The sequence below is a fragment of the Cynoglossus semilaevis genome, chromosome 8 (assembly GCF_000523025.1).
Source record: "Cynoglossus semilaevis isolate Cse_v1.0 chromosome 8, Cse_v1.0, whole genome shotgun sequence".
Lineage (NCBI taxonomy): Eukaryota > Metazoa > Chordata > Actinopteri > Pleuronectiformes > Cynoglossidae > Cynoglossus > Cynoglossus semilaevis.
This window is the reverse complement of record NC_024314.1, coordinates 9,618,809-9,630,519: the sequence shown is the minus strand read 5'-3', so window position 1 is coordinate 9,630,519 and position 11,711 is coordinate 9,618,809. Positions and strand designations below refer to the sequence as shown.

General features: G+C 38.9%; 2 protein-coding genes across 2 annotated transcripts in view; one reads left to right on the top strand and one right to left on the bottom strand.

Annotated features, from left to right (window-relative positions):
• Positions 1-2,588, bottom strand: part of cabp5a (calcium binding protein 5a) — a 7,192-nt gene extending 4,604 nt beyond the window's left edge. Inside the window, exons 1-5 of the mRNA XM_008314662.3 lie at positions 1,762-2,588; positions 1,418-1,467; positions 513-543; positions 192-335; positions 5-57 (exon numbers count right to left, since the gene is read on the bottom strand). Coding sequence (XP_008312884.2) covers positions 5-57; positions 192-335; positions 513-543; positions 1,418-1,465 — 276 coding nt within the window. The 5' untranslated portion in view covers positions 1,466-1,467; positions 1,762-2,588. The remainder of the gene's footprint in view (positions 1-4; positions 58-191; positions 336-512; positions 544-1,417; positions 1,468-1,761) is intronic.
• A 602-nt stretch (positions 2,589-3,190) lies between these two features.
• Positions 3,191-11,711, top strand: part of taok2b (TAO kinase 2b) — a 30,059-nt gene continuing 21,538 nt past the window's right edge. The window contains exons 1-5 of the mRNA XM_025058056.1: positions 3,191-3,776; positions 7,991-8,131; positions 9,482-9,553; positions 9,674-9,775; positions 11,588-11,633. Coding sequence (XP_024913824.1) covers positions 8,000-8,131; positions 9,482-9,553; positions 9,674-9,775; positions 11,588-11,633 — 352 coding nt within the window. The 5' untranslated portion in view covers positions 3,191-3,776; positions 7,991-7,999. The remainder of the gene's footprint in view (positions 3,777-7,990; positions 8,132-9,481; positions 9,554-9,673; positions 9,776-11,587; positions 11,634-11,711) is intronic.

Genomic DNA, 11,711 nt, shown 5'->3' with positions numbered 1-11,711 from the left:
CGAGAAGCTTCGGGGTCATTAGTTCCACAAAGTCCTCAAAGTCAACGCTGCCGCCAACTACGGTTAAAATATAGAATTAGATATTAAGACGTGACGCAGTTGATTTGAATTTGAACTGCTGAGGTCAAAATGACCTGCTTTCAAAGCTGCACTGCTACGTTTCTACACATTAGCTCCCAGTGAAGACCTACGGCTCATGTTGATTTTCTGGCTCAGTTCAATCAGCTCCATCTCTGTGGGCATGTAACCCATGGTCCTCATTAAGTTCCCCAGGTCCTTACAGTTGATGAGCCCATCCTTGTCCTTATCGAACTCATTAAATGCATCACGCAACTCTGTATGGAAACGGTAAAAGACAGTCACCCTATAAACAGTATTTTCACACTGCTCTCAATAGAAACATTAGCATAATACATAGTATAAATTCTATATTTTATATTATTATAAAAGCTCTTTATTTATTTATAAACCGTTTTTATAAATATTTTAAAAATAGTGATAAGAAAACTCACCGTCTATCTCATCATCGGACAGCTCCCTGGGCTGCATTGGAGGAAAAACAAAGCGGGTTAATACCTGTGATTTTTTAACGATTTTTTTAATGATTTTTTTTTTTTTTTCAAAAATGGTGTGAAATTGAGATTGAAAGAGCCAGGAATAGGAACAAATAAATAAACAAACTACACTAGGATAATAAATAAACTAACTTAAAACATAAGAATAATGAGAAAATAATATATAAAAGCTGTGGTTGTGCAAAAATGAAAGCAAGATTGTTGCCAGAAAATGCCCACGTTATATGGAATGTAAGTAAAAAAGAGTGGATACTGTTACCTGGTACTACTGGTTTACATTGTATGGTACTGTCACTTTGTGCCATACCTGTTTATTTAGTTATTTAAATGCCACTTTAAATATGTCATGAAAAATGCTTTTGGCTTAAAAATACATTTGGTTGTTAATTTAATTCAGTCTGTACTTCCGCCAGATGAAATGACACGGCACAAATGAGATTGAGATTAACCAGTAATATTTTCCTAATGTAATGTATTTAAGTGGAGCTTATGTCTCTACCGGGAGGGTCACGGTCCACTGTCCAAATTGGAACTAAACAAAAACACGGCTTAAAATTGTACGGGAACATCCCAGGGGTCAGTATATGTTTCCACGTAAAGTCATTTGCCGTTTGAACGGCATGTAAATCCTCTACAGGTCATAATGAAATGTCAAAATACAGAAATAAAAGTTTACCAATATGTTTATCTTTAAAAAAATCCCACACATTTTCTTTTATTAATTACTAATAATACCATTGAAATAATTCCTATTTCAGCTACTGGTAGCTGTATACAAGTAATGGTATCAACCTATTAATGGAAAATTTTGAAACGAAACGAAACTTTGAGAGTTTACTTACAGTGTGTTTTCCTCCTCGCAAGAAAATGCACGCAGCTTTGAAACTCATTTCTGCAAAGGGGAAACACAAACAAGGGTTGTTGTTGTTGTTGTTTATTAAACGACAGGTAGTGTCAAACATGTCAAAAATGTTAATGTTAATGTTTGCATGATCAACTTTTGTCAGAAGCCAAGTATTCTCACAACGATCACGGCCAATCTTTAATGAGATTAAACAGTTTGAAATAAAACAGCAAAAATGAATGAATGAAACGAACAATGAAACTTTACATTAATCCGATTCAAATTCAAACAATAAAGTGAAATAAAAAAACGTTGCTGCACGGTTGCGTGGAGTCTCCTTACTGTATCTGATATCTGTGTGTCAACCAATGGCATCATAAATGTCCTCTGACAATCGTCCGCAGCACCTCTGCCTCTCTTCGCTCTCTTTAATCACCTCTTCAGTGTCAGTGGTCAGGTCCCGGAGGCTGATGTTCTGTGAGAGGAGGAGTGGCCGCACAGAGGGGTTTATACGCCGGTGAGGAGGAGTCTGTGGTGATTACAGCAGATTCATGTATGAGCTACAGTGAGCCGACCTCACCGTGAATGCCTCGGCAGACATCTGAACCCACAGCTAATAGAAGAAATGGAAGGCTATCAGTTTTCAGGTTAGGGGACACACACACACAGGTGCTGGTTTACACATCCTTTCTGTGTGGCTTTTATGATATTGGTTTTAGTCTGACTGAGTCTATTTCGCACTGCATATTGACAATACTGTTTGCATTCATTACCATCCTCACAGTCCAGAGTGGAAATTTAAGGATGCTTTTTGCTGGGGGAAAAATACATCACAGGTGTATTTCCCTATTGGAGGCCATCATTGTGCACCGCCATTATTTTATCTTGCAGCCCAAACAGAAAAGATCAACAATATTTGTAGGGTAACAGTGCTTTTTTTAAATGATTACAATCAAAATGTATGGTTTGTTTTTATGTTCAGCCTGAAATCGATCTTTATAAAATCACAAATAACTAGCAATGTAAACAACCACAACTGTTTAATTCCCTTTGTAATTTTAAGTGAAAGTGAACTGCCTGTCATTGTGACACAGCACACCACCTCACATAACGAAATGTGACCTCTGCGTTTTGACCCATCACCGAAGTGAGCAGGGGACAGCGGTGTCCGCTTCCTTAACCACCAAGCCACCACTGGCCCTCAAATTCGAATATAAAGAAAATAGACTGTATGCTATTGATTTAATATAACTAAACCATTGACCAGTATTAATTTATTGGACTAATGATTTTCATTATAATCCAGAGCTGAGAACAGACACAGTGTAATACGTTTATTTGTGTTCCTGTTAAAACATTCTCAAAATATTTGAGTACGTTTAATGATGTTAAACTAACTAAAGAAAAACTACTAACTAAAAAAAAACTAAAAAAAAAAAATTTTTTTATTTTTTTATCTTAATATTTTAATTTTATTTTTATCTTATGTGTATATATTCTCCCTTAATATGTTTACTTTGCCCACTGCGTGCACCCTAAGGGAAGCTTTAAAATCTCGTTGTACCTTGTATAATGACAATAAAGGCTTTCTATTCTATTCTATTCTAACAATAAACAGGGTATTAGAAATTATAATTGAAATAATAATAAAAAAAAAACCTCACAAACACCCTAAAAATTCTTTAAACCCCCCCCCAAAAAAAGTATTTTTTGAATTCACCAATACATTTCACTTTTAGCCACAGAGTGACGACACAGTTTACGCTTTGGTGTCCTCTGTCGTGGAAGCGTAGAAGAAGAGGCAGCATTTCCGCTTTCATTTCGGCTCCCGCCCCGCTCCGCCATCATGAAGTCCTGAACAAAAACGGATGACAGTCGACTAAAATGGGGATAATTCGAACTGGATGTTGATCCCGCCGACGGCACGAACGCGATGGCAATGACAAGCGGGGAGCGGAGCGGGGTCGCGAAAATTATTGAACTAGTTTATCGATGCACGCAGACGGCATCTGTCGTTACGTTATTTTAAGTCGGTGCTGTCGCTAACAGCGGTTGAGGCTAAGCTGAGGTTTCTCCTCCGGACACGGTCCTGCTAGCCAGAAGCCGTCAGTCAGCAGCTAGCTGTCACCTCACCTCAATAAGTACTCCACTGATGTCAAGCAACGCAGATGTTCTAAATGACCGTTTAAGTGCGTGCATCAGGATGAAGGGGACTAGTAACAAAATCGACAGACAAAATGCGGCGCGTTCGCAGTGAGTAGACGCCAGTGCAGAGGAAAGGGAAGTGAGACCAATATTTTCCAGCCAGGCCGGTGAGCTAGCTCTTGAGCTAGCTACAGTGGATTCCAAAAGCCACGGTAAGATGTCATAAATCATTCAGCTGATCCTTTCAGCACCCTCTCTATCTCTGTTAGTTGGGAAATGGCCAACACTAGCACCAATAACTACTCTTATTATGTTTAAGTACTGGAAAGGTTGACATTGATGCAGGCTTGTTGTTGGCCTGTATCCTAAACGCACTGTGATAGAGTTGTGATTGTCTGCTGCCGATCATAGTACATGTCACGCATTTCTTTGGTCTAATTGACCAACCAAGTGCATCTTCTACCATCTATGTAGCTGAGCTCAGAATGATGCACACATAACGTTTCATTAATGGCCAGACTGCAGCCAGGAGAAATGTCTCACCATTCAAATTATATATATACATTTCTCTCTCTATCTTTTTATTTTTTATTTTTTTGTAGTTATTCAGGCTTATAAAAACTAAGGAGAGATAAAATAATTTCAGAACATCCTTCATCCTCAGTGTATCTGGACAAATGGAGCGCAGCCTAGAGACGTGGCTGTAAGCCACAAAGACCTTGTCATTTGTAACAGGAAACACAAGTTCCTCATTGACAACACAACAAAACAATCACGAGAGACATGGCCACAAGTTCCTCATTGACAACACAACAATCACGAGAGACATGGTTTTATGATCAGATCGCATTGAAAGTGGAAAAATTAGAATTAACAAAGACAGACTTACATGTTGTGGAATACCAATGTCATCAGCATTTTAAAAACACTTGCTTAATGTTTATTGTCAATTGTAGGAAAACTGGATGATGTTTAACATACATTTTACGTTGCATTTTGCATTTAAGTTCCAATAATGTTGTTTTTAAAAACACATTAAATTAAATAGAAACTGGACTTTCTATTTAATTTTTGTCCAGTAGGAGCACAACCATGGGCACCATTGTGCTTGGTGCTGATTTTTAAAAAAAAAAAAAAAATTATTATTCCATTGTGAAAATAATGCAGTAGCTTACAGCAGGACTTGTTTACTGGTCAGATCATGCAGTGATACAGTTATTTAGTTCCCCAATTCCTTTAGTCAGACAGTGGAGCACTTCCATTGTACAACCACAGAGGTAGGAATATACTGTACGTTTTATTTCTACAGTTTTGGGGTCAGACTTAAAACACCCTTCAGCTTCAGCGATCACTGCAGCAGTGTGAAGTTTGTGTTAACCCACTCTAAGAGAGAGCCCCTTGATTGGAAGAGCTTGTTGCTTTTACATTGCTGGTCATGAACTGTAACCCCTTTTTAATGAGTTTATCTTCTAACATTTTTCTCTCCTACCCATTTTCGTCTTCTCTGTTTTTTTTCGCTCTTTTTTTTAATGAGTTTATCTTCTAACATTTTCTCTGTTTTTTTGCTCTTTCATCTGTTGTGTTTTGCCAACACGTGAAATGTTCTGTTTGCTTGTGATGTGTTGATGTGTAGACACAGGAGATTGACACAAGCAAGCACACACTCGCCTACAATACCTCATTCTCCATCTGTTATTCGCTATTGACAGATGAAATGCAAGGTGTAAGGAGGCGTTGCGGACAAAAACTCGTCTTCTACCAGTGCATTTTGACAAAACAAAGACGAAAAACATCAACGTATTTTCCCGTTTTCCATACGTAACGCACGGCAATTACAATTAGTAATCTTGATGTACATCATAGTCCTCTTACTTTCCCATATTTATTATCGCTATTATCTATGTTGCTTGTACCACATGGTGATATGATATGGATCCTTTTTTTTTATTTCATGCATATAGTTGATAATTATTTGGTTTCATACATTTAAATGTTTCTATTTCGGACAAATTGATCTCCATGTGGCTGTATATTTATGTTGACGTGAGGATAAGAAATGCTAAGACAGGTCTTAACAAACTAAGAACAACAGTCCTGGCTCTTTTTAACGGCCGTTTTATCTCAAATCAAAATAAATTATTGCATCTTAAGGTTTGGGTGCCCGGGGGTTAACGCAATCTTTTTTTGCATCTGCTGCTAACGAAAATACGCTCTACGTCAAGTTGGTTTTAAATTAGCATGTCTTTGAGAGTTTTGTCAAGTTTATCATTTTTTATTTTCTTTTCTAATGTGCCCTGTTTACAAAAATAGGTATATCTGTGGTGAAAGTCTTACAACCCAGCCTTATTTTAATGATATTTTGCCTTGTTTGTTCGAGAAACATTTGTTTGCATTCGGATTGAACCAAGAAAATAAAACTGTCTTGTCTGCTTGCTCTCATAAATGTAAAGTCCTCACAATCTCCCAATGGACTCTGCCAGCTATAAAACACTGCCCTCCAGTTTATTGCAGAACCCAACATAATGATGTATCAGGTATCGGCACATACACCGATGAACGTACTCGCGTTGGTTTGTTGGCTCTGAAGAGTGTTGTGTCTATACACATTTACTTTATTAACGACTTCTGCAGCCCTTTTTTTCCTTAAACAAATGTTTGAACCACATGTAGAGACACCCCGAGCTCTTGCTTGTCAAGACTACGAGCTATTTTTTCAGCCATCTTGGGCCAATTAGGGGGTATTTGATATACAAATACGTGCAAATTCGAGTGTGTTGTTTAGCTCTGTCCCTGGAAGCAGTGATGGGTGTGGCTGTTTTACCATGCCCAGGAAACGAAAACCTCGGGAGTTATGCAACTAAAAAAAAAAAATAAGAGCCTTGTCTTCTGCTGTTAAATGTTAAGAATGATATTTACAGATTATCTGTGGAGGGTCCTATATTTTACTTCTCAACAATTCCTGGTGCAGAGGTTCTCATTAATCTTAGCTACTTAGAACTTAGAGCTTCACTTGCCTTTAATAGAGCAACACATTCACAGAACAGTGTATATTTATACAGACATAGATGCATTTTCGGTTTTTTCGACCAGAAGACTTTTATCACCCAAACAAACACGGCCGAAACGGGAAGTTATGATAGCACACGCAAACACCGCGCCGCTACTGCCAACATGTCTCTGCGGTGTGGACCCTATTTCAATATATCTAAAAAAAAAAAAGATCTACTGAGAGCTATTTGCAAAAGGTGTAATGCTGAAATTTCAAGAAGGAGGTGTATGTGCAAAGATTTTTTTTTTTCCACGTCGGGTTTAATTTATTACCTGAAATCCAAACATCCCGATCACTGTGCTGAATATGAGATGAAGGAAAGCCTCATTGCGCAATACAGGAGCATACAGCGCTGCATGCACTTCACACCATCCATCCATTTTCATCCGCTTATCCGTTACCGGGTTCGCGGGGGCAGCAGTCTCCATGACCGCCACCCAGATCTCTCTGCACCGTGCCAACCCCCCTGAACCTTCCTGCGGGTGGTGAGTCCACTAGAAGGTACCAACTGCCCTAACTGGGATTCGATCTTGCCCAGGAGGTGAACCCTGGGGTTTCACACCAATGACAGAGACATTGCTTCTGGGCCAAAACGCCACCACTTCACACCGGCGTGTCTTAATAGAGAACACTCTCTCTCTCTCTCTTCTTGCCCAGTTTGAGCAGCTAACTGAAGAGACCAGCTTCTCTGATGCATCTGTAGCAGATGTTATCCCTTTAAGCGAAGCACTAAAGCGTCTTCTAAGCATAGGAGTGAAAACAATGCAAAAGTCCACTTTCAACGTTTCACTGAGATCTATCTGGATCCTCTGCACTTCGTCACGACCGTACTTGAACCGCGTTATAAAGATCATTACTTGGAAGCGGGAATAAAGCAGCGCGCACGAGAAATGGTCCAGCAATTGGCTTAAAAAATGCACTTGTGTGTTTGTCTGAGAGAACATACAGTATTTAATTTTATAATCTTTTAGCAGGCCTGTACGTTATCATTTAATGTACACATAGGTAGGATCAGGTTTAAGTTTATATTGTCCATTGTTGGGTTGGATTGTTGGAATGTGCTAAATAAATATTTTCATAATTGTTTAATTTTTTTTTATTCTTTGAAACATTAATATTAATTTATGCAGTGCCTTGATTTTATTGAGGTTTAGTTCACAGTCATAGCCATAAATGCAATAGTGCTAATAATTGGCTTAATAATTTCTTTCAGTTTTTCGGTTTTCAGTGTTGGTTTCCTCGTTTTTCGGTTTTCGGTTTCGGCCAGGAATTTTCATTTCGGTTCATCAATAATATAGATGTGTGTGTTTTTGTGTACTTCACATATGTCGGGAAGTGACGGTTGCTTACCCCGTGTGTCTCTTCATCACCTTCCAGGCGCTGGCCATGCCGTCGAGTGTGCGGGCCGGGAGCCTGAAGGACCCGGAGGTGGCAGAACTGTTTTCCCGGGAGGATCCTGAAAAGCTCTTCACAGACTTGAGGGAAATCGGCCATGGGAGCTTTGGAGCAGTTTACTTTGTAAGTCATGTCTAAAGTTGGCTTAAGTGAAGTGTGACTTGGATTTTTTTTTTTTTTATCATCATGATACTAAATTTCTGGCTGTGTTTGTTTTACTATTCTTTCACTTTCGCATCAAAAAAACCTTAAAAAAAACAAATATGAATCTAAAATAGAAGACAAACTTAAATTATTTTTAAATGAAAAATAGCATATATGATTATGTGTGTGTGTGTGTAGGTCCTGAGTCATCCTGGTCATCTTATCCAAAAATAGTTACATCGAGGGCAACTGGATGAAGCAGGCTTTTTTTTTGAAGACGTTTCACCTCTTATCCAGGAGGCTTCCTCGGGTTTTGGATAAGAGGTGAAACGTCTTCAAGAAACCTACTCCATCCAGTTGCCACCGATGTAACTATTTTTTGGTGTGTATGATTATGGTTTTATTTTACAAAAAATGTTAGTAAGCACACCCAAATAATATTACTACAGTGGAACCTCGAGATAGGGGCATAATCTGTTCCGAGGACCGAGCTCGTAACTCGAGGTGCTCGTAGCTTGAATGATTTTTTCCCCATTTAAAAATTACTCCATTTCGGAGCTCTAAAAAACTCCCTTATTAGTGTTAACAACAATGGAAAAACATGTTTTTAATTGCTATAGAGACATACCTACACAAAAAAATATAGTATATAAGGATTCATGTGATATAAAATAAAATGTGGTTTTAATTATGAGTTCTTACCTACATGAAAGACGATACAGTAGCGGCTAATGGCAGCATGTGCGGAGGAGGAGGAGGAGGGAGGGAAGAGAGTTGGGCCGTACGTAAACACTTGATTCCGTAGCGTACCTTACCCGTACACTACGTAACTTACAAAAATTTAGAATTAGCTTAATTTGCGCTTTTTTTTTTTTTTAAACTTTAGGATGGTACATATAGTGGATGTACGCATGCTCGATCACTCACGCGGGCACCACGCTCATATTTTTTGACGCACTACCATCCTTACACTCACTTTCTTAGGACTCATCACTATTGTGAAGAATAATGCCCAAAATAGAGAGAATGTCACAGACGCGATGCTTAAGGAAGTCGCCGCGTGGGCTGCTCCGAGTGCTAGGCCACCTAGCGTCGGCGTTTGTAAGCGTGCTCGTATCTCAAATCTTTACTCGTATGGCGAAGCAAAAATGTACTCAAAGGTTTGCTTGTATCTCGAAAATACCCGTATGTCGAGGTGCTCGTATCTCGAGGTTCCACTGTATTTATTGATTTACTGGAAATACTTTGTCAACTTTAAAAACAACTGCACGTTATCAGACTTGAAAGATGTAGTTATTGTCTCTTGTTCAAAAATGTCTTTCCCATCAGGCCCACGACATCCGCACCAATGAGGTGGTGGCCATCAAGAAGATGTCCTACAGTGGCAAACAGTCTAACGAGGTAAGGCCTGCCAAAACCAAAACCCCTACTCTGCACGACCGATGGTGACCAATGAGATGCGGCTTTTGAGGGTTTTTTTTTTTTTTTTTTAATTCATGTATTGTTGTCGTGACGTCACAGAAATGGCAGGATATCATCAAGGAGGTGAAGTTCCTCCAGAAACTGCGCCACCCAAACACCGTTGAGTACCGGGGCTGCTACCTAAGAGAACACACAGCATGGGTAAGTGTTTGAAAATAGAGTCTTGATCATATGTCTTGGTTTGCGCCAACCTTTTGGATGGAATGTGTTTTTTAACAGCGGTCATCATTTACTTCATTCAAAGTATCCGTGCGTCATTCCACGCGTGTTTTATTGTTAAAATAATTCATCCTTAATGATCCTTTAACAATGCTTGCTGTACCAGCATCAAATATTTTCTGCCTTTAAGGATTCAAAGAGTTTTTAATTGTCATTTCAACATGTTATAAACATGAAGCATTGTTACTTTCAGTGTACAGTAAACCCTTGTTTTTCGCGGGGGTTACGTTCCAAAAAGAACCCGTGATAAGCAAAATCCGTGAAGTAGAAATCTTTATTTTTTTTACAATTAAATACTTAAAGAAAAAGAAGAGAAAGAACGAACAAACCATTTTACAGTCTCAACCATTTGTTTCACAAATAAAGTAAAATAAAAGTACTTTAGAAACGTTTCAACAAATAACTTCTGTAATGTACTGTCAAATAATAATTTTAATCATCAACGTGAACAGAAGGCTTCGGGAGAAAATTAAAAATGATTTTTCCCTACCGCAGGTACTTTTGCCGGTCCAGAGCGTTTTGTCGACATTATGGGGTTTGATAAACTCGAAATTGCAAGAGAATTTGCACGTACGTAATGTCAATTTGGCAAGCTGTTTTACGTACGTGTACATATTAAACCGCAACGTTATTGGCGCACAGGTAGAGAAGAAGCGGAGTGACTTTTTAGCCAATCAGAATGCAGAACACAATGCACGATGCAAATCCGTGAAGTAGCGAAACCGTGAAAAGTAAACCGCGTTATAGCAAGGGATCACTGTACTTTATTTTATTTCATTTATGCGTTGAGCAGGAACTTTCATCCAAAGCAGCTCATAAGAGGCGAATAAACAATCAGCTACGTAGAGGAGGCCGGTGTTCTCTGGATAGTTGTTTTATGTAAATAAGATCTTGCTTGTCTACAAATACTTGACACTGTGCCTTATAAAGAGGACAGTCGACGCCCTTGTGATCACAGAAAACACCATGGTGAACTTAATACAGTTGATTGATGTGTTCCCTCTCTCCTTTCGCTCCCTCGGTACATCACAGATTTTTGATTTTTTTTTTTTTTTTAATCCGTTCCACGGAAGTTTGCTATATGGCGGTATTTCACGGTAAAAATTTTTTTTTTTTTCATTTTCAATATTTTCATATGAAAAAAAAAACATTTTCTAAACTAAGAAAAATTAAACAAAAAATAGCAAAAGTAAAAGACATCGCTGGTAGCTTTGTTGGCCTAGAGGAGATCGAACACTCATCGACTTCTCAGGCTTCTGTTACGGAGCCCAAACGAAGACGCTGACACAGACGACAGTTAACAGCCTTTATTTTTTCTTTACAATAATCTGCTCTCCTGCGCTGTGCCCGGGTTGGTCTGTCCGTCTTGGCCAGTAAGGAGGGGCTTGATTACTTAATTTGCGCTCACCTGCGTCGCCACTCTCGTGCTCCCCCTCGTGCGGCTGAGCACTAACCACCGCCGTGTCGTGTTCTTGGCTTATTTACGCAACATATATGTGTTATATTTCCATTCTACAACTCTACCGTGCCTATGATTGTGTGGCAAAGGGTAATACAGTCTCGGGAGGGTTGATAACAGACCATAAAATCTCGCCCCTACTTCGCAGATTTTTGACAACTTTTACAACAGTCATAAAAGAATTCTTCCCGTTTGTTTGTTTGTTTTGTCAAATGTGATGCATGCGAATTAAGAATGAAGTTGAATAGTTTTTCTTCCATCTCTTCATCTTCCAGCTGGTGATGGAGTACTGCTTGGGCTCGGCTTCTGACCTCCTAGAAGGTAAGTGTGTACGCGATTGAAGAACTACAGTTTTTTTTTTTTTTTCCCGTTTCAGCCATTAGAATACCTCACAACCTT